At 47.1% G+C, this 27,571-nt stretch overlaps 1 protein-coding gene across 1 annotated transcript in view; it reads right to left on the bottom strand.

Moving 5' to 3' along the window:
* Positions 1 to 549: 549 nt before the first annotated feature.
* The window catches only part of TRRAP (transformation/transcription domain associated protein), a 467,034-nt gene continuing 440,012 nt past the window's right edge, over positions 550 to 27,571 (bottom strand). Inside the window, exons 66-70 of the mRNA XM_075319755.1 lie at positions 24,548 to 24,765; positions 13,469 to 13,653; positions 5,615 to 5,818; positions 3,975 to 4,169; positions 550 to 1,797 (exon numbers count right to left, since the gene is read on the bottom strand). Of these exons, the coding sequence (XP_075175870.1) occupies positions 1,513 to 1,797; positions 3,975 to 4,169; positions 5,615 to 5,818; positions 13,469 to 13,653; positions 24,548 to 24,765 (1,087 nt within the window). The 3' untranslated portion in view covers positions 550 to 1,512. The remainder of the gene's footprint in view (positions 1,798 to 3,974; positions 4,170 to 5,614; positions 5,819 to 13,468; positions 13,654 to 24,547; positions 24,766 to 27,571) is intronic.

Raw genomic sequence — 27,571 nt, 5'->3', positions numbered from 1 at the left:
ATACCCTCTGCTACCAGCAGAGGGTGCTGGTTATTCTCCTTCATTTGATGCTTGGCCTGGAGGAGAAAGGAGCTGCTCTTGAAGTTGTTGTGGTGGCTGCAGTCTTGGGTCTGACTGCAGCAGTCTGTTGTTGTGTCTCCTCCTGTCCTTCTTTCCTTCCCTTGATGCATTGTTTTAGTGCAGCAGTGGGACTAGTGATCCTTACCTACCACTCCCTAGCCAGGACTAGTGATCTTTACCTACCACTCTCTAGCCAGGACTATTGTTGGGTCACTCAGGGTTTCAGGTTCCTGCTCGGCGACAGGTGAGGAACCTGTATAGGGACTGGCTAAGAGTGCAGGGTACAGCAGCAGGTAAGTGAACAAGGTGTCCATTTCCCTCTCAATAGCGCTAGGGCTCACCATTGTTAAAGTGTCCCCAGTGTACCCCTTGTTTGTCATGGTGTTACCCCGGATATGTTGTGTTTGACTCACGCTGGACTTTCTCCTAGTCTGTGCATGACACACACCCAAACGAACGAAAACGAAACCGTGCAAGAAATTTTTCAAAATGGTTTATTTTGAAAACAGATGTACAAATACTTGTAAGAACGAATCCTCTTAACACTGGGCATTTATAAAACTGCTTCCAGCAAAGAATGACAGAAGCGTAACCAATCCCCTATACAGTATAAACCAGTTGTCGTCGTCAAATATTTCCCCAAAACAGAGGGGATAAAAGGAGGAGGGGGAGGGCAACAGCAAAATAATAACAGTCCATAAGTCGGCCTCTGCAGCGCACGCCTGGGTACGACATACATTCACATAATGGCGAGCTCGATCCGTGACTTCTTTCTTGCAGAGAGCTTCTGTTTAAGAACTTTATGTAACAAGGAGAAAAAAAAAATCTATACAGTATTTTGTACAATTGAGTCCAGATGAACATTACTCCTGGCCTACGTGGCTCCTAACCGAGGCGCCATTGTGACAACTCTGCTCTTAAAAAATATAAAACATTACAACTCTCTTGGATTATTTATTTTCTTTTCCTGGTTCTTATAAGGCAAATGCACAATAAAGCAAGGGACGCAAAAAAACCAAAAACATTGTGTCTGTACAGCGTTCCTTTGTGGGTCTGTACAGCATTCCTTTGTGTGTCTGTACAGCGTTCCTTTGTGTGTCTGTACAGCGTTCCTTTGTGTTTTTCATCTATTTTATATGCTTTGAAATGTGTTTCAACTTGGAAAAAAAAAAAATCAATATTCTCTTTGTAAAAAGCATGGCGCTTAATGACATGAGAAAGGAGTGTTCTGTAAACATGATTAGCTTCTTTAGAGACTGGTAAATCGTCCCAAAAAAGCCCATCACATGTGCTGCAATTGGAGAATTCGGCTGAAGGATGGTCAACGTGATGCTCGGAGTAGGATGTGGTACAACGATAAAAAAAAAAAAGTTGTACAGCAAAAGAAATTCACAGCTTTAAAACCCCATTATTAACCAAGACCCTCCTTGGTAGCACAAGGGTTAAGGCCAGTTAGAGCCAGGGATGCCATGCGGGGTCCATACGGCACAAGTTATCCAGGCTATTGGCAGCGGCTACTAATGTGTTCACTTTGCTCTCCCCTCCGTCGAACTGGGCCAGATTGTGCAGCCGGGTGACGATGGCCGTGACTGCTTTCTGGACCAGGGAAACCAGCTGTTGGCTGTCCATGTTCTCCGGCTGCCCGGCTGGCGACAGCGGAGAAGAAGTATCCTCTTGTGTCTTCTTGTGCCAGGCAATTATTTCATCCCTCAGAACGGTTTTCAGAATGCCGTCAACCTGAGAAAAAGGGGGGAAAAACTGTATAATTACATTGGGCTGAAGGCGGGAATGATTTGGCAAAATGCAAGGAGGCCAAACAAGCGGCATTTAAAAGGGAATACGTATTTTTCGGTTTATAAGACGCAATGGATTATAAGACGCACCCCAAATTTAGAGATAAAAAAAGGCTTAAACAAAATTAAAAAAATGGGGTCCGCCTTACAATCTGGTGGTGTTTTACTAGAGTGGCGGCATCGGTGGCGGAGCGGGTTTACAGGAGGCAGAGCAGGGCGATACTATCAGGTAGGCAACACCAGGAAACTGTCGGCGGTGTGGGCTTTAAAGAAATGATGCCCGGAGTCGGCACATGTGCAGATTGAGCAATCGGCTCAACGACAAGCCAAGATCTCATCTGCGCAGGCGCCACCTCCGGGCGCCATTTTTCTTAAGTCCGCTGCTGGGAGAACAACGGGCCGAAGGTGGAGCCTACAAGGATGAAATCTTGAGCCAAGAGCTCCATCAGCCCACGCGCCAACTCCAGGCGCCATTATTTGAAGCTCACACCACCTAGCTCCTGCCTCACAGCCCGCAGCACAGCGTCTGCAGCATCTCTCTTGCCTCCTGTGACACCGCTCCATCAACCCCCGGTTAGCTACATTCGGATTATAAGACGCACCCCTCATTTTCCTCCCAAATTTTTGGGATGAAAAGTGCGTCTTATAATCTGAAAAATACGGTACTTTTACTGTAAGTGTTAAAGCGACAGTAATACTTTTCCTATGTGTATCTGAAATCACAATACAATGGTATTTAAATGTAATCAAAATTCTCTCATAAATACAAGTGTCTTGAAAGTATTATAATCAAAAAACAGACTAGAACAAATGATCATATACACTTACATGGAACAAAAGACAACTGGCCCACGCGTCTACTTCCTGCCTCCAACGCGCGTTTCGTCTCCATCAGGAAGTAGACGCGTGGGCCAGTTGTCTTTTGATCATTCGTTCTTACTTACAGTACTTGGATCGGTGTAATACACTGATCTGCAATACTTAGTGAGTTCAGGAACTACTACCACTTGTCTGCGAGTTAGTGCATTTCTATTTAAAGATATATTGTAGCCAGGAATCATAAGGCCTTGATGCCAAAACACTGGCAGGTGTTTAATATAAGGCACTTTAAAATAAAAGTGTTTTTTTTCTGCTAGTTTATTTGATATATTAGTATAACAGTGGTATATAACTGTATGAGATATTTAAGACTTTTATACACTGGTCTTGGTCCATTTACTTCCACACTGGTGATAATTTATGATTAATATATGCGGAGATTGCTTTTAATATGTAATAATAAAAAATAGTTTTTACTTTTGAATTGTGTCCAATAGGTCCCTTTTTTCTCATGCTAAGGAGATGGGTAGAGAAGTGTGAATTTATTTTTTGATTATAATGGTATTTAAATGCAGAAATATTTTGGAATGGATGGGATCCGTTCTAGCTTCCGTATATCTCCTAAAGCAGAAAAATGGGCTCATGGTGCCTTTAGTAAAAATCCGACTGACTGTAACATGAAATATGAATGTGAAGAGGCGGCTCATGCGCAGAAACAACCAACTTAGCAGAAAAACAGGCAGCGAGCAATGCAACAGTACGAGCTCGCCTGGAGCTACTCCCAGCATGGAATATTAATAGGAGTGTTGGGGTTTATATGGAGTAGACATGGTGAGCTACTTAATCTACTGTGCAGAATCCTGCATCTTATGTTCTACCCTCTGTAATAAAACACATGAGCCAACGCTTCGGAAATTGTCAAAACTGGCTTCGATGGATTTGGCAGGAAACGTTAGCAGCTGCTCCGACTGGACGGCTCTCTACTAATCGGCCCGGGCCTGCTCGTACAGAAGCTTTCAGTAGGACGAAATTTGGGTGGAAATGAGATAATGTGGAAGAAGATGATTAAGGCCGCCTCCTCGGAATAATTTCTACCCTGTAGGGACGTGATATTAACATGCCGGCATCTAGACAATGCATTGCTTTATGGAGGAAATGTGCCTTTAATGTAATAAAGGCTGAAAAACCAGTGCGGGGGTAATATTCTGTTTCTCTAATGACTAAGTGGAAATTGTGAAATCGATAAAGGTAGACACATGATGCCGAGTCACATTGGTATATGCCCACATTAATCTACAATACCTTGAAATTTGGCTGTGCAAAGCAACGAGCGACTGCGATCATGGAAGCCGTCAGCGGGCCGGACACTCCGATGGTTGTTAAAAATTCGGAAATATTTGGGGTAAGTCGGAACGGGACAGGGCGATTAGCATCCAAGTCTCCGTTGGCATCATTGATGTCGAACCGAAAATAGGCAACATTCAGCTTTCCAGTGTCCTACAAGGAAGCGAAAAGGCAGTAAATAAAAGAGGGGAACATTCAGCATCTCTGATGTAAGTTTTGGTGAATACCTATTACATGACAATGCCCAATTTCCAAGAGGCAAGTCAGCAACAGTTTGTAATAACAAATTATTAAGATCGGTCATGGCTCTAGGCCGGCTTGATACATCCAAGGTTCATGGTCTTTACAGACCGTGGTTTCCAGAATGGCTGCCGGTCTCTTCACCTGATCGCAATTTCCTCATATTTATGCCCACGAGATGGGATGGAAAATGCTGGTCACTACAAAAAGCTGGCCTTAAAGAGTTTGTTCTATGAACAACATTGATTGGTGAGGGTTTAGCTGCTAAGAACTGAACTTATACTGAGAACAGAGGTGCCAAAGTCCCTTGTGTGAATGGAGTGTTATTGGGCATGTGCGACCACCCCCTATAAACAATGAATGGTGCTTTGGCCACACATGCTCACTTAGGGTCCATTCATACAGGAGATTTTGGAAGCTCGTTCTCATGATCTGTGAGGTTCCCAGCAATTGGACTACTGAGAACAGAGGTGCCAAAGTCCCTTGTGTGACTAGAGTGGTAGTGGGCATGTGTGACCACCCCCTATAAACAATGAATGGTGCGGTGGTTGCACATGCTCACTTATATCATGAGAACGAGTGTCTCAAAGTCTCCTGTATGAATGGAGTCTGTGAGGTTCACAAAGGTGCCAAAGTCTCTTCTGGGAATGGAGTGATACTGGGCATGTGCGACCACCCTCTATAAACAATGAATGGTGCAGTGGTCGCACATTCTCACATAGGCTCCATTCATACATGAGACTTTGGAACGCTTGTTCTCATGATCAGTGAAGGTTCCAGCAATTGGACTAATGAGAACAGAGGTGCCAAAGTCCCTTTTTTGAATGGAGTGATACTGGGCATGTGCGACCACCCCCTATAAACAATGAATGGTGCAGTGGTCGCACATGCTCACTTAGGCTCCATTCATACAGGAGACTTTGGACGCTCGTTCTCATGGACTGTGAGGGTCCCAGAAATTGTGCTACCGTTCAGTAGATGAGACTTGATTTCTGTAGTTCTTATCAGGGGCGTATTGGCACAGATGAGCTGAGGCATATGACTGCCATTATGATTTACTGAAGGAGTGTCTCAGATCTAGATTTATGAAACTGAATATGTTCTTCTCTAAAAATGCTATCCTTTCAGATCTAACTCCGCTTTACTAAAGCGCTATATTCATCTGAATCAATGCTCAAAGCAAACATCATCTTTATCTAAAGCACACAGCAAACAAATGCTGATCCAGTCCACAAGCGTCTGGCGCTGAAAGGGTGATGCCCGGCGTGCAATTAAAGGAGGATTTGTAGCGCGGTGCTCTGCTCGAGTGGTTTGATCAGCGGCCCAACACTTGCCGCTTCTTCAAACACTCCACATACCTGTGCAATCTGCAGCATCTCTGGATTCAGCCTGTTCAAATGAAAGACAAATTCTGCAAAGCCGATCAAAGCCAGCTGGATGGTGAACATCTTCCGGAAGGTCCAGTAGTCGGTGGCATTGGGGAACGTGTGAAGAGCCCATTCCTTCAGCATGCTGCGCGGCACCATGTTACTCTGCACTTCTTTCAGGATGTCACGCAAGACCTATAACAAATCAAAAGAGGATTCCTATTATTTCAGGTGACGGCCTTGGCTGTAATCTAGATGCTTCAGAAGCTGATTGATAGCTTTATAGCGGCTACCTTGAGAGCGGATGATGGAGATTGGGGATGTGATGTGACGGTGAGAAAATGTCTTCAACGGGGGAAGTAGGGGGGATAAAATATAAAAAAAAGGAACGTTCTCGGAAATATCGCAAGGCGAAGGTTCCCAGTTTTTTGCTTTCAGAACGGAATGAAAGCTCTTGTGCTGTAGGTGTTGGACCGTAACGGTAAAGACCAAAGACGTAAGAAATAAAAGGGTAGGTCATAAAATATAGATCAGAACATGATACGTACCGGCAGAAATCAGGCAGAGGCTATAAACTGCAGCTAATAGAAATCCGCACAAGGAAGGGCTGACCATGTAACACATGGCCGGACAGCATGCTCAGTGTGAGCAGAGCCCTCTTTTAATCGGTGAAGAGCTGCTAACAAATCAATATTTGTTAGGAGGGTCTCTTAAAGAGGATGTCCTCTACTTTTACATTGATGGCCTCTCGTTAGGATAGGTCATCAATGTCTGATTATATGTGGTCAGACACCCGCCACCCCCACTGATCAGCTGTTGTTGGACATGGTGGCAGCAGGTGGCCGGAAATGCTCAATTCCGGAGCTGCTCCGTCTTCTGATAGTGGTGGCGGCCGGGTACTGCACATCCGCCTATTGATTAGAATGGGAGGCAGATGTGCAGTACCCGGTCGCGGCCGCTATCAGTATCCCTTTCCCAATATTTCTAATTGGAGGTATTTGCTAATTATTATTATTACGTCTACTGCATATTTGGGATAGGATGTTCGAGATGGGAATACGCCTTTAAGAACAAAGCTAATGCCAACCCCCAAAAGTCTGACAGTGTCCCCTATGGCCAAGTGGGCCCAAGTCATGATTCTTGCCTCCGTAGAAAACCGTTCAATGGATGGAAGACCTCATGTATAAATTCTTGGGAAATGTTCTCATATCTGGCCATGAAGTGAGGACATTGAACATGCTCCACTCTTTCCTCAAAATTTCCAAATACACACAAGTACAATTTCTAAACTTACCAACCCCCTTAACAAAAAGGGGACACTTTACCTTAGATGAGCCCTTATAGTGCTGCCAACATATATAAGCATTGGCCTGCATGTCTCAATCTTCCTTCTCTATATGTCTAGTGCTATTACATTACTTGTACAATTCCTTAAGTTATAGAAGATCTCTGCTTTTTATTGCATTCTTGCCCTCCCCCTCCACCTAATTGCCTATTACTATGTGCACTTCTTTTACACAGTGTACCGGCTTTCCTGTAATTTGGCATCATATTTTTTGCCTTTCAGACTCTACTCTGCTTTTTTCTCCTCTACGCTCTGCTATCAATCCCATGCCAGATGCTATTACAGTACTTGTAAAATTCATGAAGTTAAAGAGGAACTCTGCTTTTATTGCATTCTTGCCCCCACCACCACCACCTAATTGAATATTAGAACGTGCACTTCTTTTACACAGTGTACTGGCTTTCCTGTAGTCGGGCATCATATTTTCTCCCTTTCAGACTACTCTGCTTTTTTCTCCTCTATGCTCGGCTATCAATCCCATGCCTAGTGCTATTATAGTACTTGTTGAATTCCTGAAGTTAAAGAGGAGCCCCACTTTTATTGCATTCTTGCCCTCCCACCTACTTGCTTATCACAATATGCACTTCTTTTACACAGTGTACCAGCTTTCCTTTAGTTGGGCATCATATTTTCTCCCTTTCAGACTCTACTCTGCTTCTTTCTCCTCTATGCTCTGCTATCAATCCCATGATGCATCAGCACAGTATCACATGACCAGCTAGAGGCAATACAGTCTATCTGATGGTAACACATTAGTTATCCTGTTCTCTATATTTTAAGTGAAAGAATAGAATATCACTATACAGTCCAGAGAAAGAACAGTGATCTCCTTCACTAGCTGTGTAATCATCATCATTATGTGTGATATTTGTTTTGCTACCCAAATTTGAGAAAGAGCGTGGTACATTAAATATAACTGCATCATACAGACAGTTCTGGTAACTGAAATGGTGACCGCCCAGGGGGTCCTTAGGAGAAGGATACTGTTTATTTTCAGTTGGAAAGGAACAACTACATAAAGAATTATTAGCTGAATTATGCATATTGTGAGACTTGTGACAAGATGAAATAATAATAATAATAAAAAAAACCAAACTAAATGACTTCTTTAAACAGGCCTTTAAATACAGTCTGGTTCCCCTTTAGAGAGGACCAACCACCAGGATTTTCCTATAAAAACTAAAACCCGTGCTATACTGGTGCTATCATGCTGATTCTATACACACCTTTAGTTGTGAGATCGGATGTATAGTTTCTGAAATACAGGCAAGTAAAGTTTGTGAAATGCACTGATATTTGATTGATAGCAGCTACAGAATATCTAATAGGTAGGTCGAGTTTTTCTAGTTATTCCCACTCCTGTCTGCCTGCCTGTCCTTCCTCCTCCTTGTCTCTCTGATTACAGGGGGAGGAAGGACAGGAGTGAGGAAGGACAGGCAGGCAGACGGGCGGAAATAACAAGCAATTCCCGACCCACCTATTAGATATTCCGTTGCACCTATCAATCACATGACAGTTCATTTCACAAACTTTCCTTGCCCGTATTTCAAAAAATATACATCCGATCTCACAACTAAAAAGGTATGGTTAGAATCAAGCTGATAGCACTGGCTTTAGTTTATATAGGAAAATCCTGGTGGTTGGTCCTCTTTAAAGGGCAACCAGACAAATATCACACATGATGATGATTACACAGCTAGTGTAGGAGATCACACTTTTGTCTCTGGACTGTATAGTGATATTCTATTCTAGCACTGGCTTTAGTTTATATAGGAAAATCCTGGTGGTTGCTCCTCTTTAATGTTGCTTTTGGAAATTAAAGCCAAGGGCGGACAATCCAATAAAATTCAGGACGATATGAAGGTAGATGAAGAGACTTAGGGGCTGCACGTTCATTGTAGAGACACACGCAGTTTCGCACCCTTTCCGCACATCTACCGGGGTGGGGACCTTCTGTTCTCACGTTATTTAGACTGCTCTAACGTTGCTGGAATTGATAGCTCTCACATCCGCCTGGTGAAGACTCCGGCAGCTGCCTAGCACATTATTTATAGAGGGTTCAGTAAACTGCAGGGGGATTATTAGCAGTAAAAAGTAGCTGAAAAATGCAGACTGTTCTTTAAAGAGCTCGGAGAGGGCAAGACAACTTCTCCCAGATAATTAGAGAATAAAATCTTATGCACCGGAAGCCATTTTTTTTCCCTTTTTTATGATACAATGGCATTTGCTTCAATTAGAGGAATTGTTTTCTTTATTGGATATTAACACTTCAGTCACATTAAGCCACGAGGTCTTGTAACTCACTGGAGGGCGAGAATTAATCTGCCGAGCTCAGAACGGACCTGTTGCAGAATGGAATTCAGCTCGGTGCCCAACTAAAGAGGGGTCTGCCCTGGTCACGGGCAGATCAAAATACTGTAATGCGCATGCGCAAGGAAAGGTTAAAGACCACCCGCGCATGCGCACTACAGTACTATGATCTGCCCTGAACTGGGCTGATCAAAGTGCACCTGCGCAGGACGCGTCATCCACACTGGGCTGGATAGAAGGAGGACGACGATCGCCGCAGGGAGGAGGCACCAGACCGGAAAGCAGCGACACCCTTTGGACTGGACCGTTCCTTAAGTGAGTATTATAAAAGTGATTTTTACATTCTACAGCGCGGCCTGGGCTTTTATATACTGTATTCTGGAATGCTTTATATAAGACCTCACTGGTGGTGGCCGCAGCTTATAGTCGCCAAATCTGGTGACAGGTTCCTTTAAGTTGATGGGATATCCCAGTGATCAAAATAAAATAACAAAAAAAGCACAGCAGGACGGTGCTCCCTTGGCGAGACAAAACAAGTCAGTGCACCTTTCCTATCTGTTTTCCACCCATCTCTGCCCTTGTAAAGCCAAAGCTGTCAATCAAAGAAGAGGTGATGGAGATAGGTGCAATACAAGTACGTGAGAGGGTGCACTGAATTTTTCGATCACCGTGCCTCTGTTCGGTACCAACGATCATTTTATGTCTGACATTAACAGCTTACCCTTATTGTAGGCCACCAATATTAAATTATGAATGTGGAAAGGGTTAGATCTGTGCTGCCCAATGAATAGATGGAGTCTTCGAATTCCTTCAATGAGATTTATTACATCCTACGCGTTTTGGAGTTATCCAACTCCTTCCTCACAGACATATGACATATATGGTGCAGACCCTATGGCGCGCCTCTTTTATTTTTTTGTTCACTTACATCAATATTAAATTGGTGCAGGTACAATGAAAGCACCCAGAGCACCAATCACCCCTCACTCACAGTGCCAAACACAGGTATAATGACAGCACATGGAACACCAATCACCCCTCATTCACAGTGCCGGACACAGGTACAATGACAGCACTCGGAGCACCGATCACCTGTCACTCACAGTGCCAGACACCGGTATAATGCCAGTACCCGGAGTGCCAGACACAGGTACAATGACAGCACCCAAAGCACTGATCACCCCTCACTCACAGTGCCAGACACAGGTACAGTCATATGAAAAAGTTTGGGCACCCCTATTAATGTTAACCTTTTTTCTTTATAACAATTTGAGTTTTTGCAACAGCTATTTCAGTTTCATATATCTAATAACTGATGGACTGAGTAATATTTCTGGATTGAAATGAGGTTTATTGTACTAACAGAAAATGTGCAATCCGCATTTAAACAAAATTTGACATGTGCAAAAGTATGGGCACCCTTATCAATTTCGTGATTTGAACACTCCTAACTACTTTTTACTGACTTACTAAAGCACTAAATTGGTTTTGTAACCTCATTGAGCTTTGAACTTCATAGGCAGGTGTATCCAATCATGAGAAAAGGTATTTAAGGTGGCCACTTGCAAGTTGTTCTCCTATTTGAATCTCCTATGAAGAGGGGCATCATGGGCTCCTCAAAACAACTCTCAAATGATCTGAAAACAAAGATTATTCATCATAGTTGTTCAGGGGAAGGATACAAAAAGTTGTCTCAGAGATTTAAACTGTCAGTTTCCACTGTGAGGAACATAGTAAGGAAATGGAAGAACACAGGTACAGTTCTTGTTAAGCCCAGAAGTGGCAGGCCAAGAAAAATATCAGAAAGGTAGAGAAGAAGAATGGTGAGGACAGTCAAGGACAATCCACAGACCACCTCCAAAGACCTGCAGCTTCATCTTGCTGCAGATGGTGTCAATGTGTATCGGTCAACAATACAGCGCACTTTGCACAAGGAGAAGCTGTATGGAAGAGTGATGCGAAAGAAGCCGTTTCTGCAAGCACGCCACAAACCGAGTCGCCTGAGGTATGCAAAAGCACATTTGGACAAGCCAGTTACATTTTGGAAGAAGGTCCTGTGGACTGATGAAACAAAGATTGAGTTGTTTGGTCATACATAAAGGCATTATGCATGGAGGCAAAAAATCACGGCATTCCAAGAAAAGCACTTGCTACCCACAGTAAAATTTGGTGGAGATTCCATCATGCTTTGGGGCTGTGTGGCCAATGCCGGCACCGGGAATCTTGTTAAAGTTGAGGGTCGCATGGATTCAACTCAGTATCAGCAGATTCTTGACAATAATGTGCAAGAATCAGTGACGAAGTTGAAGTTACGCAGGGGATGGATATTTCAGCAAGACAATGATCCAAAACACAGCTCCAAATCTACTCCGGTATTCATGCAGAGGAACAATTACCATGTTCTGGAATGGCCATCCCAGTCCCCAGACCTGATTATCATTGAAGATCTGTGGGATGATTTGAAGCGGCTGTCCATGCTCGGCGACCATCAAACTTAACTGAACTGGAATTGTTTGGTAAACAGGAATGGTCAAATATACCTTCATCCAGGATCCAGGGACTCATTAAAAGCTACAGGAAGTGACTAGAGGCTGTTATTTTTGCAAAAGGAGGATCTACAAAATATTAATGTCACTTTTATGTTGAGGTGCCCATACTTTTGCACCGGTCAAATTTTGTTTAAATGCGGATTGCACATTTTCTGTTAGTACAATAAACCTCATTTCAATCATCCAGAAATATTACTCAGTCCATCAGTTATTAGACATATGAAACTGAAATAGCTGCTGCAAAAACCCAAATTGTTACAAAGAAAAAAGGTTAACATTAATAGGGGTGCCCAAACTTTTTCATATGACTGTATAATGACAGCACCTGGAGCACCGATCACCCCTCGCTCACAGTGCTGGACAAAGGTATAATGACAGTACCAGGAGCACCGATCACCCCTCCCTCACAGTGCCAGACACAGGTATAATGACAGTACCCGGAGCACCGATCACCCCTCCCTCACAGTGCCAGACACAGGTATGACAGTACCCGGAGCACCGATCACCCCTCCCTCACAGTGCCAGACACAGGTATAATGACAGTACCCGGAGCACCGATCACCCCTCACCGACAGTGCCAGACACAGGTATAATGACAGTACCCGGAGCACCGATTACCCCTCACCGACAGTGCCAGACACAGGTATAATGACAGTACCCGGAGCACCGATCACCCCTCCCTCACAGTGCAAGACACAGGTATAATGACAGTACCCGGAGCACCGATCACCCCTCCCTCACAGTGCCAGACACAGGTATAATGACAGTACCCGGAGCACCGATCACCCCTCCCTCACAGTGCCAGGCACAGGTATAATGACAGTACCCGGAGCACCGATCACCCCTCACCGACAGTGCCAGACACAGGTATAATGACAGTACCCGGAGCACCGATTACCCCTCACCGACATTGTCAGACACCGGTATAATGACAGTACCCGGAGCACCGATCACCCCTCCCTCACAGTGCCAGACACAGGTACAATGACAGTACCCGGAGCACCGATCACTCCTCACTCACAGTGCCGGACACAGGTATAATGACAGCACCCGGAGCACCGATCACCCCTCCCTCACAGTGCCAGACACAGGTATAATGACAGCACCCGGAGCACAGATCACCCCTCACTCACAGTGCCAGACACCGGTACAATGACAGCACCCAGGGCACCGATCACCCGTCACTCTCAATGCCAGACATACAGTTGTGGCAACAAATGAGATTATCAGTACAGTGCTCAGTCAGATGTTTCGCCAATAAAATTTTGAGTTTCGCCTAAATACGGGCCATCAGTAATTGACTGACTATTGCTAAATTACCATAAATTCTGGATTATTGGATGCCAGAATTTATTATACATTCGCGTTTTCTTTCAGGCGGTCATCCTAAATCAGCTGAAGGAGTTAAAAGAAATGCCTCGCATATGTAGAAGAGGGTGGTCTGACGGAGCAGATGACCATATGACCGGCCCGTCCAGCTGCCGGGGATGACTAAGCTGATTATCACTTCCAGAAATGACATACTCGCACGGCAGCGCGTACCGCAGGGTGATTAGGCCGGAGCAGGGTGATTAGGCCGGAGCAGAGTGCAGAATAGTTTTACAGTGCAGCTTCCAAATTCATTAATCACAGATTTCGTACCTGATGACTGGCCTGGGTCCCTCGTGCTTGAACTGTGGCCAATCTGTCATAGTAACGTGAAATAGGGTTGTCATGCTCGATGCCTTTCTTGGCACAGCGCTGCTTATAGATCTCCACCAAGGAGAGAGAAGAGGGATTGTCTTCGACCAGACGCATCTGCGGTGAGACGGCCACGACACGGGGGACTGGAAATGATTGTAAGGAGAGGGAGAGAAGGGGGGAGATTGATTAATGCAAAACCATAGAAATGCAGACGCGGAGGACTGAACAGCATCTTGTAAATACCTCTACAGAACCAAGGAATTAGCCAAACTAATCACCGGCCCTCTGACATCCACTACCAGGCATGTGCGGGGAAAAAGACAGATCGGCAATGATTAAACACACTGTAGCGGTATATATTTAGCAAATAGGGATGTACTAATATTCAGCAATAGAGTCCTGGTGGCTTCGGGGGTTGTACCCAGTATGAAAAGCCCACATTACATCTCTATGTCTGTTATAGAAATTACATATATTTCCTAGGAAATAAATTTTTTGGAGAACCTTCATTGAACATTCTGCTTTAGGATTCCTCTGTTGTTACTCCTGGAAATATATGAGCACTACCCCACCCCTTGTTACGAGGCATTATCAGCACTGATTGGATGTGTGTATGGACACAACCTTTTGATAGGTAGAAATACAATGCCCTGTTTTCAAGTTTATGCATATATTACCAGGGGGAATAACAGAGGAAAGACACAAGGATATTCTCAACATAAACTAATTATACATGGGCAAAAATACAAACTATATATAACAAGAATGGTAAAGGCAAGTTGTCAATTTATTTACACATTTGCAGGAGGAAGAATGAAGATGGCAGTGGTGTGTGCAGTAAGCCAGCTCCTCTGGGGCGTGTCCACACACGAACACTGAACACGGATTGGACAGGGTCTGACAGTTCAGGGACACGCCTTTTTGGCAAAGAAGGGAATTTTGTTTACTTACCGTAAATTCCTTTTCTTCTAGCTCCTATTGGGAGACCCAGACAATTGGGTGTATAGCTTCTGCCTCCGGAGGCCACACAAAGTATTACACTGAAAAAGTGTAACCCCTCCCCTCTGCCTATACACCCTCCCGTGGATCACGGGCTCCTCAGTTTTGGTGCAAAAGCAGGAAGGAGGAAACTTATAAATTGGTCTGGGGTAAATTCAATCCGAAGGATGTTCGGAGAACTGAAACCATAACCAAAAGAACAATTCAACATGAACAACATGTGTACACAAAAGAACAACAGCCCGAAGGGAACAGGGGCGGGTGCTGGGTCTCCCAATAGGAGCTAGAAGAAAAGGAATTTACGGTAAGTAAACAAAATTCCCTTCTTCTTTGTCGCTCCATTGGGAGACCCAGACAATTGGGACGTCCAAGAGCAGTCCCTGGGTGGGTAAAAGAATACCTCAATAAAAGAGAGCCGAAAACGGCCCCTTCCTACAGGTGGGCAATCGCCGCCTGAAGGACTCGCCTACCTAGACTGGCGTCTGCCGAAGCATAGGTATGCACTTGATAGTGTTTTGTGAAGGTGTGCAGACTAGACCAGGTAGCTGCCTGACACACCTGCTGAGCCGTAGCCCGGTGTCGCAATGCCCAGGACGCACCCACGGCTCTGGTAGAATGGGCTTTCAGCCCCGAAGGAAGAGGAAGCCCAGAAGAACGGTAGGCTTCAAGAATCGGTTCCTTGATCCACCGAGCCAAAGTTGACTTGGAAGCCTGCGAACCCTTACGCTGGCCAGCGACCAGGACAAAGAGCGCATCTGAACGGCGCAGGGGCGCCGTGCGAGACACGTAGAGCCGGAGTGCTCTCACTAGATCTAATGAATGCAAATCCTTTTCACACTGGTGAACTGGATGAGGGCAAAATGAAGGTAAGGAGATATCCTGATTGAGATGAAAAGGAGATACCACCTTAGGGAGAAATTCCGGGACAGGACGCAGAACCACCTTATCCTGGTGAAAAACCAGGAAAGGGGATTTGCATGACAGCGCTGCAAGCTCCGACACTCTTCGGAGTGAGGTAATTGCCACAAGAAGTGCCACCTTCTGCGAAAGACGTGATAAAGAGACATCCCTCAGCGGCTTGAAAGGTGGTTTTTGAAGAGCCATTAGCACCCTGTTAAGGTCCCAGGGTTCCAGCGGACGCTTGTAGGGTGGAACTATGTGGCAAACTCCCTGCAGGAACGTGCGGACCTGCGGAAGCCTTGCCAGGCGCTTTTGAAAAAATACTGAGAGCGTCGATACTTGTCCCTTGAGAGAGCCGAGTGACAAACCCTTGTCCATTCCGGATTGAAGGAATGAAAGAAAAATGGGTAAGGCAAAAGGCCAGGGAGTAAAACCCTTATCAGAGCACCAGGACAAGAAGATCCGCCACGACCTGTAATAGATCTTGGCGGATGTTGGTTTCCTGGCCTGTCTCATAGTGGCAATGACATCCTGAGATAACCCCGACGACGCTAGGAGCCAGGACTCAATGGCCACACAGTCAGGTTGAGGGCCGCAGAATTCAGATGGAAAACCGGCCCTTGTGACAGCAGGTCTGTGCGGTCTGGAAGCGCCCACGGCTGACCCACCGTGAGATGCCACAGATCCGGGTACCACGACCGCCTCGGCCAATCTGGAGCGACGAGAATGGCGAGACGACAGTCGGATCTGATCTTGCGTAACACTCTGGGCAACATCGCTAGAGGAGGAAACACATAAGGGAGTCGAAACTGCGACCAATCCTGAACTAACGCGTCCGCCGCCAGAGCTCTGTGATCTTGAGACCGTGCCATGAAGACCGGGACCTTGTTGTTGTGCCGTGACGCCATGAGATCGACGTCCGGCGTTCCCCAGCGGCGACAGATCTCGCGAAACACGTCTGGGTGAAGAGACCATTCCCCCGCATCCATGCCCTGACGACTGAGAAAATCTGCTTCCCAGTTTTCTACGCCCGGGATGTGAACTGCGGAGATGGTGGAGGCTGTGGCTTCCGCCCACAGCAGAATCCGCCGGACTTCCTGGAAGGCTTGACGGCTGCGCGTGCCGCCCTGGTGGTTGATGTACGCGACCGCCGTGGCGTTGTCCAACTGTATGCGGATCTGCCTGCCCTCCAGCCACCGATGGAACGCCTTTAGGGCTAGATACACTGCCCTTATCTCTAGAACATTGATCTGAAGGGAAGACTCTATCGGAGTCCAGGTTCCCTGAGCCCTGTGGTGGAGAAAAACCGCTCCCCACCCTGACAGGCTCGCGTCCGTCGTGACCACAGCCCAGGATGGGGGCAGGAAGGATTTTCCCTGCGATAGAGAAGTGGGAAGAAGCCACCACTGAAGAGAGGTTTTGGCTGCAAGGGAAAGAGAGACGTTCCTGTCGAGGGACGTCGACCTCCTGTCCCATTTGCGGAGAATGTCCCATTGGAGTGGGCGCAGATGGAACTGCGCGAAGGGCACTGCCTCCATTGCTGCCACCATCTTCCCCAGGAAGTGCATGAGGCGCCTCAAGGGGTGTGACTGACCCCGAAGAAGAGATTGCACCCCTGTCTGCAGCGAAAGCTGTTTGTCCAGCGGTAGCTTGACTACCGCTGACTGAGTATGAAACTCCATCCCGAGGTAAGTCAGTGATTGGGTCGGTGTCAACTTGGATTTTGGGAAGTTGATGAGCCACCCGAACTGCTGGAGAGTCGCCAGAGCGACGGTCAGGCTGTGTTGACACGCCACCCGGGAGGGTGCCCTGACTAGGAGATCGTCTAAGTAAGGGATCACCGAGTGGCCCTGAGCGTGTAGGACCGCCACAACGGATGCCATGACCTTGGTGAAGACCCGTGGGGCTGTCGCCAGGCCGAAAGGCAGTGCCACGAACTGAAGGTGTTCGTCCCCGATGGCGAAACGCAGGAAGCGTTGATGTTCGGGTGCGATCGGCACATGGAGATAAGCATCCTTGATGTCGATTGATGCTAGGAAGTCTCCTTGTGACATCGAAGCGATGACCGAGCGGAGAGATTCCATCCGAAACCTTCTGGTGCTCACATGCCTGTTGAGCAGTTTGAGGTCCAGAACGGGACGGAATGATCCGTCCTTCTTTGGCACCACGAACAAGTTGGAGTAGAAGCCGTGACCATGTTCCTGAGGGGGAACGGGAATCACCACTCCTTCTGTCTTCAGAACGCCCACAGCCTGAAAAAGTGCGCCGGCCTGAGAGGGGGGTGGAGATGTTCTGAAGAAACGAGTCGGAGGACGAGAGCTGAACTCTATCCTGTAACCGTGAGACAGAATGTCTCTCACCCATCGGTCTTGGACATGTGGCCACCAGGCGTCGCAAAAGCGGGAGAGCCTGCCACCGACCGAGGATGCGGTTCGGGGAGGCCGAAAGTCATGAGTAGGCCGCCTTGGAGGCAGTGCCTCCGGCGGTTTTTTGGGGGCGTGACTTAGACCGCCACGCATAGGAGTTCCTCTGGCCTTTCTCTGGCCTGTCGGACGAAGAGGATTGGGACTTGGCTGAGGGCCGAAAGGACCGAAACCTCGGTGTTATTTTCCGTTGCTGAGGTCTCTTCGGTTTGGACTGGGGTAAGGATGAGTCCTTTCCCTTGGATTCCTTAATAATTTCATCCAATCGTTCGCCAAACAATCGGTCGCCAGAAAACGGCAAACCGGTTAAGAACTTCTTGGAAGCAGAGTCTGCCTTCCATTCGCGTAGCCACATGGCCCTGCGGACTGCCACCGAATTAGCGGATGCCACCGCTGTACGGCTAGCAGAGTCCAGGACGGCGTTCATGGCGTAGGACGAAAAAGCCGACGCCTGAGAAGTCAAAGACGCAACTTGCGGAGCAGAGGTACGTGTGACCGCATTAATCTCAGACAGACAAGCTGAGATAGCTTGGAGTGCCCACACGGCTGCAAAGGCTGGGGCAAAAGACGCGCCTGTGGCTTCATAGATGGATTTCACCAGGAGCTCTAATCGAAAAACGCACTCCGTGTACGCTTGGGAAACCTAAACTGGTGTTTCTCCTGCTGCGAAGCCGACTCCTCTATAGGTGGAGGAGGGGGAGAAAGATCTAGCACCTGGTTGATGGACGATATAAGATCATTTACTAAGGCGTCCCCCTCAGGTGTATCAAGATTGAGGGCAACGTCAGGGTCAGAGCCCTGAGCTGCGTCCGCCTCGTCCTCCAGAGAGTCCTCAAGCTGAGACCCCGAGCAGCGTGAGGAAGTCGGGGAAGATTCCCAGCGAGCCCGCTTAGCCGGTCTGGGACTGTGGTCCGTGCAGGAGTCCTCCACGTGAGACCTAGGGGCCACCCCGGGAGTACGCTGCGGCGCAGACCGAGAGGGGCCTGGAGGCGATGATCCAACAGTGCCCGGGGCCTGTGTAAGGACCGGTCTGGACTGCAAGGCTTCTAGTAGCTTGGCAGACCATTTGTCCATAGACTGAGCCATGGATTGTGAAAGCGACTCAGAGAGTTTCTCAGCAAAAACTGCAAACTCTGTCCCTGCCGCCTGGACAGTGGAAGCAGGAGGGTCTGCCTGAGCCGAGGGGCCCACTAGTGACCGAGGCTCCGGCTGAGCAAGTGCAACAGGGGTCGAGCATTGCTCACAGTGAGGGTAGGTGGAACCCGCAGGTAACATAGCCCCACAAGAGGTACAGGTTGCAAAAAAACCCTTTGCCTTAGCGCCCTTGCTCCTTGTGGACGACATGCTGTTGTCTCCTAGGAGAGTGATCACTGAGGGTATATAGCCAAAAGTAAACAACCCGGCCGAACAGAGAAAATATATATATATATATATATATATATATATATATATATATATATATATATATATATATATATATATATATATATATATATATATACTCCGGCACCCTAGGGGGACCAGCACCGGGTGACCGGTGTGGCTTACCGACCGCCCAAAGCGGAGCGTGTGTCCTCCAGATTCCCTGCCTTAGGTCTCCCAGAGCTGCAGAGCTCGTTCCTGAAAATCCTCCACCGGCAGAATGTGTGTAAAAATGGCTGCCGGAGCTCTCAGGGGAGGAGGGAGCCGTGGGCGGCGACTAGAAAAGTGCGGGAATCTGGGGCCCCACAGTGATCAGTGAGGGGGGGGGGGGAGGAAACAAAGTATGCTCCAGCCCTCACTGCCGACGTCAGGTCGACCGTCCCGCCCTTACCCCTGACTGGCAGGCCCGGGGGCGGGAGTTATGGTACTAGGCCGCAATGAAGCCGGGGACTAAATTTAATACCGCGGCCGACAAACAGGCTCGGTCGGCGCGGAAGTCCCGGTCTTCACAAACCAGCAGCTGCTGCAGCGTCTGTGAAACAAGCGCTCCATGCACAGTCCCCATGGGGACACAGAGTACCTTTAGATGCAGGGCCCTGTCCCTGAGGATACATAGACTCCTGTCCGGCAGATTCCCACAGGGGCTGCGGAGGGAGCCCGGTCCCAGTAAATGGATGACCGGTCAGGATCCCACTTCTCCCAGAGCCTCTAAGGGATGGTGAAGGAAAACGGCATGTAGCTCCAGCCTCTGTACCCGCAATGGGTACCTCAACCTTAACAGCACCGCCGACGTAGTGGGGTGAGAAGGGAGCATGCCGGGGGCCCTGTGGGGGCCCTCTTTTCTTCCAACCGATAAAATCGGCAGCTGCTGCTGACTAAAATGGGAATGCATGAGTGGATGTGTGCCTCCTTCCACACAAAGCATAAAACTGAGGAGCCCGTGATGCACGGGAGGGTGTATAGGCAGAGGGGAGGGGTTACACTTTTTCAGTGTAATGCTTTGTGTGGCCTCCGGAGGCAGAAGCTATACACCCAATTGTCTGGGTCTCCCAATGGAGCGACAAAGAAAAGAATGGTAACACTCAATTTCCGGGAGGAAAAACAGTCTTTAAGAGAACGTGCTCCAGAATTGTTATTCATAATTAACCAAGTAAATACTAAGACAGACATGTCAGTAAAGCCGTCAGGTGCTACTTAAAATGTATGGTACACTAATTCTGCCCTATGTCCCCTGCAGTGATATTGAACAGAATCCCGGTACTCATAATTAGTGATGAGCGGACACTACCATGCTCGGGTGCTTGGTACTCGTAACTAGTGATGAGCGGGCACTACCATGCTCGGGTGCTCAGTACTGATAACTAGTGATGAGCGGGTACTACCATGCTCGGGTGCTCAGTACTCGTAACTAGTGATGAGCGGGCACTACCATGCTCGGGTGCTCAGTACTCGTAACTAGTGATGAGCGGGCACTACCATGCTTGGGTGCTCAGTACTCATAACTAGTAGTTGGATGCTCAGATGGGTGAGGCTCAAGTACCCGAGGTTAATAGAAGTCAATGGGAAATGCAAACATCTTTCCGGAAAGATGCTCAAATTTCCCATTGACATCTATCATACTCGGTACATAAGTCTTCCTGCCCAACTGCTTGTTACAAGTACTGAGCCCCCGAGCATGGTAGTGCCGCTCATCACTAGTTACCAGTACTGAGCACATGAGCATGGTAGTGCTCGCTCATCACTAGTTACGAGTACAGAGCACCCGAGCATGGTAGTGCCCGCTCATCACTAGTTACCAGTACTGAGCCCCCGAGCATGGTAGTGCCGCTCATCACTAGTTACGAGTACTGAGCACATGAGCATGGTAGTGCTCGCTCATCACTAGTTACGAGTACAGAGCACCCGAGCATGGTAGTGCTCGCTCATCACTAGTTACGAGTACTGAGCCCCCGAGCATGGTAGTGCCGCTCATCACTAGTTACGAGTACTGAGCACATGAGCATGGTAGTGCTCGCTCATCACTAGTTACGAGTACTGAGCACCTGAGCATGGTAGTGCCCGCTCATCACTAGTTACGAGTACTGAGCACCTGGAGCATGGTAGTGCCCGCTCATCACTAGTTACGAGTACAGAGCACCCGAGCATGGTAGTGCCCGCTCATCACTAGTTACGAGTACAGAGCACCTGAGCATGGTAGTGCTCGCTCATCACTGGTTACAAGTACTGAGCACCCGAGCATGGTAGTGCTCACTCATCACTAGTTACGAGTACAGAGCACCCGAGCATGGTAGTGCTCGCTCATCACTAGTTACGAGTACAGAGCACCCGAGCATGGTAGTGCTCGCTCATCACTAGTTACGAGTACAGAGCACCCGAGCATGGTAGTGCTCGCTCATCACTGGTTACAAGTACTGAGCACCCGAGCATGGTAGTGCTCGCTCATCACTAGTTACGAGTACAGAGCACCCGAGCATGGTAGTGCTCGCTCATCACTGGTTACAAGTACTGAGCACCCGAGCATGGTAGTGCTCACTCATCACTAGTTACGAGTACAGAGCACCCGAGCATGGTAGTGCTCGCTCATCACTAGTTACGAGTACAGAGCACCCGAGCATGGTAGTGCCCACTCATCACTAGTTACGAGTACCGAGCACCCGAGCATGGTAGTGCTCACTCATCACTAGCTACGAGTACAGAGTACCGGAGCATGGTAGTGCTCGCTCATCACTAGTTACGAGTACAGAGTACCCGAGCATGGTAGTGCTCACTCATCACTAGTTATGAGTACAGAGCACCCGAGCATGGTAGTGCTCACTTATCACTAGCAATAATAAAAAAGAAAATAAACAACACAAAATGTGTCTTTACATTTCTAGTCTGCGCACCACACCGCTGCTGCTATAGTGACTGTAACACGGCGGCTGGAAAGATGGGGCTGAGCAGGTACAGGCTGTCATCCACAGATTACCATTCGCATTATGAGATTAGAGGAGCCGTTCTCCCGTCTCACATAAGCCATAATAAATATTTACTTGCACAGGATTACTGAACAGGACGAGGCAGCGAGATGTGCGGCCGAGTGTCCCTGACTTCATGAAAATTTAAAGAGCGTCTGTCGGCACAAATTGACTGTTCAAACCCAGCACAAGTACTCGGTGCACCCTCGAGATGGCCAAACAGCAAAGTGCAGCGTCCCAGTTACTCATTTTCCAGATGTGTGATTTCTGACCATACAACAAAAACAATATCTATTGGCAACCTTAAAATAATAAAAAGGGGTGATTTATGTACATAGATGCTTTTTAAAGGGAATCTGTCAGCAGGTTTTTGCTACCTCATCTGAGAGCAGCATAATGTAGGAAAAGAAGCTCTGATTCCAGCAATATATAACTTAATGGGTGCCACAAACAGAGTTCTTAGATGAGGCAGAGCTCAGAGAGCTAACCCCGCCCCCAGCAGATCTCGGTGTACATTGTCTACTGACAGTGAGCTGCTTATCAGAGGAGGCGTGGTCGGACCACTTGGCACAAGGGAGCTAGCCCGGAAGTGATAATCTCTTGCTGATAAAACATACAGCACACAGCCTGATAAGTGACACATCCCTGAAATCCATGTCTCAACTCCTACATCATGCTATCCTCAGATTACATAGCAAAAACCTGCTGGCAGATTGCCTTTCAGTGCACGTGTCCACTCAGGGCGCACTTGATTAGCATGTTTTGTGGCCAAGCCCTGCACAGAAAAACAACCTGCAGTTTTCTAGTAAGTTACCATAATTTTGCAATGCCAATTTAGGGCCACATGGCTTGTACAATGGAGGCACATGTGGCCAAAAATCAAAGTGGGTGCATCATGTAGGACACTTTCAGTTTGCTAAGAGGGTTATAGGGAATTTAAAGGGAATCTGTCACCAGGTTTTTGCTCCCCCATCTGAAAGCAGCATAATGTAAAAACAGAGACCCTGATTCCAGAGATGTGTCACTTACTGAGCTGTTTGCTGTCATTTTGATAAAATCAATGTTTTCTCTGCTCCAGATCTAGCAGTTATACAGAGTTCATGAATATGCCGGACTACCTGCAGCACGCCAAGTAGTCCTGTAATGATAAGCTTCTGCTAATTAAAAGTGATTTTATCAAAACTGCACTAAGCAGCTCAGTAAGTGACACATTGCTGAAATCAGGGTCTCTGCTCCCATGTTCGATTAGGAGGCAAAAACCTGGTGACAGAGTCCCTTTAAGAGGCACATTTCTTTTCTTTAGCAGGTAGTGCCGGAATTGATACTGCAATTGTGACGGCTATCTCCTGGAGTCCTGAATAGGTGGTTGGTGAAGAAGCTGACCACGCTTGCTACTACTGCATTCACATAGGTGACCTTGATTGTAGAGATTGGTAGGTTAATAGCAACTAACACCCCACCATCACTGATCACCCATTCTGTGGATAGGTGACAATTGCAATTAGTGGGGAAAACCCCTTTAAGGACCAGCAATGATGGCAAATGTAAAGCAGAAGGTATAAAAAAAGGGTTAAGTAACGACTGCGATGCGAGCCAAGCAGAACGCAGTTGTGGGGAGCAGAGAACGTCTTGATTAAATGGCTGGAGATGTGTGATCTGTCTAATTACAGGCTCATTAGCACAATGTGTGTCACGTGCGGTCTCTTCATTAGTCAGCCGGATCCTGCGCTCTTTTCCCAGTTCACTCGAGCAGGGGGTAGAACACACCCGTCTCCGTCGCCCGGCTCCGGCTCATAATGGAATAAATAACCCCGCATGAGCTCGAGCACCATCAATAAATGCAGATAACGGCCTCTCTTCTAGAGATCGCGCTACCTGCATCCCGGCCTCCAGCCTTCATCCTGCTGCCATTGTGGAGGTCGACTGAGCTATAGCTTGTTTGTTCTAACGTAATAAGAATATCTGTGTATATAATCCTTGGTTAGCTTCAAGGTTATTCATGTTTACTTACTGTATAATTGAATCTATCGAATTAAACTAGCTCAGTTGATGACGCTGGCTGAGAGAGAGCATGTCTGTGTGTTCATTGTCTTATATACATTGATATATATTGGCACTGATATACAGCTAATACGGCACCGTCTCTGGATATCCCAAACGAGGACTCCATTAGCAGTCTTCAACCAAATTCCTCCCTTGACACCATCTCAATGGATGGTGAATGGGAGTCACTCCTATACGGTGCGATACATCCGACAGAATGGGGGCCATCAGGCTGAGGGCTGCATGTAATGCTAACCAAGGTGGGTACTAAAAGTATGAGACCCCCTACTTACCGGTAAAGAAAAGATGGCGCTTTGTGGTCTCCTTTCTCTTCTCCAGACATGGATTTAGGAGGCGCAGCAGCTGTAGGACCCGCTCTTCTCTGCGGGACTCGGTCAGACAGGCATCGTTCATGACCAGGTAAGGATAGATCTTTCCGTTGTGGCCCCGGATGTAGAGTCTTCTGGCCGCCGTGTTGTGCTTCTGGACAATCTCCACTCGGGGCATAAACCTATACAAAACAGATAAATATCATTACCGATATGAATGGCTAACCCAACAATTTCGGCGCAACCGGCCAAGAGAGTTGTCCACGTCCTTAATTGAGAGTGTCGGAGAAAGAAGGATTGGGCTGCTGGATTTAAACATGCCCATTCCTTTTGTTCTTAAAGAAAATCTGTTAGCAGGATTTAGCTATGTAATCTGGCAGCAGCATGATGTAGGTGCAGAAAGCCTGATTCCAGAGAGGTGTCATTTAAAGGGCATTTGTCACCAGGTTTTTAACACTGACTCTCAGAGCATTATATTGAAGACACAGAGACCCCAATACCAGCGATATGTCACTTACTGGGCTGTTTGTTCTCATTTTTTTAAAAAAAATGTTTTCTCTGCTGCAGATCTAGCAGTTATACAGGAGCTCATGAATATGCTGGACTACCTGCAGCACGCCAAGTAGTCCTGTAATGATAATCTACTGCTGATTAATGTAGGGGCAGAGACCCTGATTCCAGCGATGTGTCTCTTACTGGGCAGCTTAGTGTACTTTTGATAAAATCACTGATTAATCAGCAGGAGATTATCATTACGGGACTACTTGGTGTGCTGCAGGTAGTCCAGCGTATTCATGAGCTCCTGTATAACTGGTAGATCTGCAGCAGAGAAAACACTGATTTTATCAAAATGACAGCAAACAGCCCAGTAAGTGAGATCGCTGTAAGCAGGGTCTCTGTCTCTGTCTTATGCTGCTCTCAGATAAGGGAGCAAAAACCTGATGACAGATTCCCTTTAAATGCAATCTGTCAGCAGATTTTTGCTATGTAGTCTGAGAGCTGCATGATAGAGCAGAAACTTAGTATTTTATCAGCAGAAGATTGTTGAGGAGAGCCATAAGATTAAATACTTAATTAACCTCTTGACAAGGGATTGTGGGAAATGTCGATTTGCCTTACATAATTCAGGTTTCAGATCATATACATGACACAGATATAAAGATGGCCGCTATTTCCTGTTATCCACACCTTGCCTGGAATGCAAGGAATGTCCAGATGAAAGAAGACCTCCATATAAGGGAAGACCTCTGGTCAAGCTGGAAATCACAGACCAAACCATCAGCATGGATGCACAAGATGACGTCCCTCCCATCGTCATGGTTTCATCCACTGGAGTCAGACCCGCCCATCAACAGCAACACGGATCTCCCCATTCGCTAGCCCATGAACTGTCCCACTAAATGTGCATATCTGAACTTGTGTACGCCCCTAGCCTATATCAAGAGGATGCATGCTCTTCTCTGTCTGTTTGGTGCCATTTTTCTACTGTGACCAAGAAGAGATTACACATCCGACTGTGTCTGGTGTGGATTCTTTTATGCATGCACTTGGTATATACCAATTCGGCCAGGCAGTAGGCAACTAGTGATCTCTGGTTAAGAGTTCACCTTAACATTATTATCACTACAGGACTAGGTATCTTGTGCCTTCTGGTCCAACTACACCCCCACCACTGATTGGCAGCTTTGTGCCCACTGTGCATAGACAGAAAGCTGCCTAACCAGGCGTGTGGCCATAGTTGTATACATTTCAGCATTCAGATCAAGATCTTCCAGATCTTCATGAAAGCATGCACACAAGTAAGTGACACGTTGCTGGAATCAGGGTGTCTGCCCCTACACTATGCTGCTCTCAGATGAGGTAGGAAAAAACAGATGATTGATTCCCTTAAACAAGCTGTGTGCGGTTTCACTAAAATTTGTGCTTTATCAGCAGGAAATTATCACTACAGGACTAAGTATCTTGTGCCTTCTGGTCCAACTATACCCCCATCACTCATTGGGCAGCTTCTTGTGCATAAGCATACAGCTGAAAATCAAGGGTGTGGCCAGTTGTATACATCTCAGCAATTAGAGCTCTGCTAGATCTTCATGAAAGCATGCACACAAGTAAGTGACACATCACTGGAATCAGGGTCTCCGCCTCTACATCATGCTGTTCTCAGATTACATAGTAAAAACCTGTTGACAGATTCCCTTTAAGGCTATGTGTCCACGGTAGAATGTACCTGCGGATTTTTCTGCATGAAAATCCGCGACTTTCGCGGCAAATCCGCACCCGCGGATTTGCCGCGGATTTGCCGTGGATTTTGATGCGGGTTTTTTTTTTCCCCATTCTATACCCAAAATCCGCACCAAAATCCGCAACAAATAATTGACATGCTGCAGATTTTTCCGCATCAAAATCCGCGGCAAATCCGCAGTGGAAAAATCCGCAGCATGGACACAGCATTTCCAAAATGCCATTGAAATGGCTTGGAAGTGCCGCTGCTGCAGATTTTCGGTAAATCCGCGACAAATCCGCGGCAAAATCCGCGGTAAATCCGCAGCGTGGGCACATAGCCTAAGGGAGACGAGCAGACACCAGACGTGTCCTGCAACAACCTACTCCACCCACTTTTTTCCCATTGAAAACACAAATACACTAGCCCCACCCACATGTACTGTATATTGGGGAGAGGTGTACTTGGTAGAGGTGACCGCTATTTAAAGTGTGTGGCAAATTTAAGAATAGAGCAAAGAGTTTTCAAAAGCAAATATGACTGCGCCTCATTTGCCAGTTTCATGTGTGTAAACAGTGCCATTTTCCTATGCAAAATGGGATACTATAATCATGTAAATACAGCACAACTTGCCGGCGTCCCGGAAGCATGCATCCGGACCTACAAGAGTTAAAGCGCTGAGCTGGAGATAAAACAGCAGGGATGACGGCTTAGTCTTCTTAGTTTCAAAGTCCAATCAGCAAAATGAGGAGCAGCTCTTATTCTCT

The sequence above is a fragment of the Anomaloglossus baeobatrachus genome, chromosome 7 (assembly GCF_048569485.1).
Source record: "Anomaloglossus baeobatrachus isolate aAnoBae1 chromosome 7, aAnoBae1.hap1, whole genome shotgun sequence".
Taxonomy (NCBI): domain Eukaryota; kingdom Metazoa; phylum Chordata; class Amphibia; order Anura; family Aromobatidae; genus Anomaloglossus; species Anomaloglossus baeobatrachus.
Note: the sequence above shows the minus strand (reverse complement) of the source record. Positions and strands in the feature narration are given on the sequence as shown.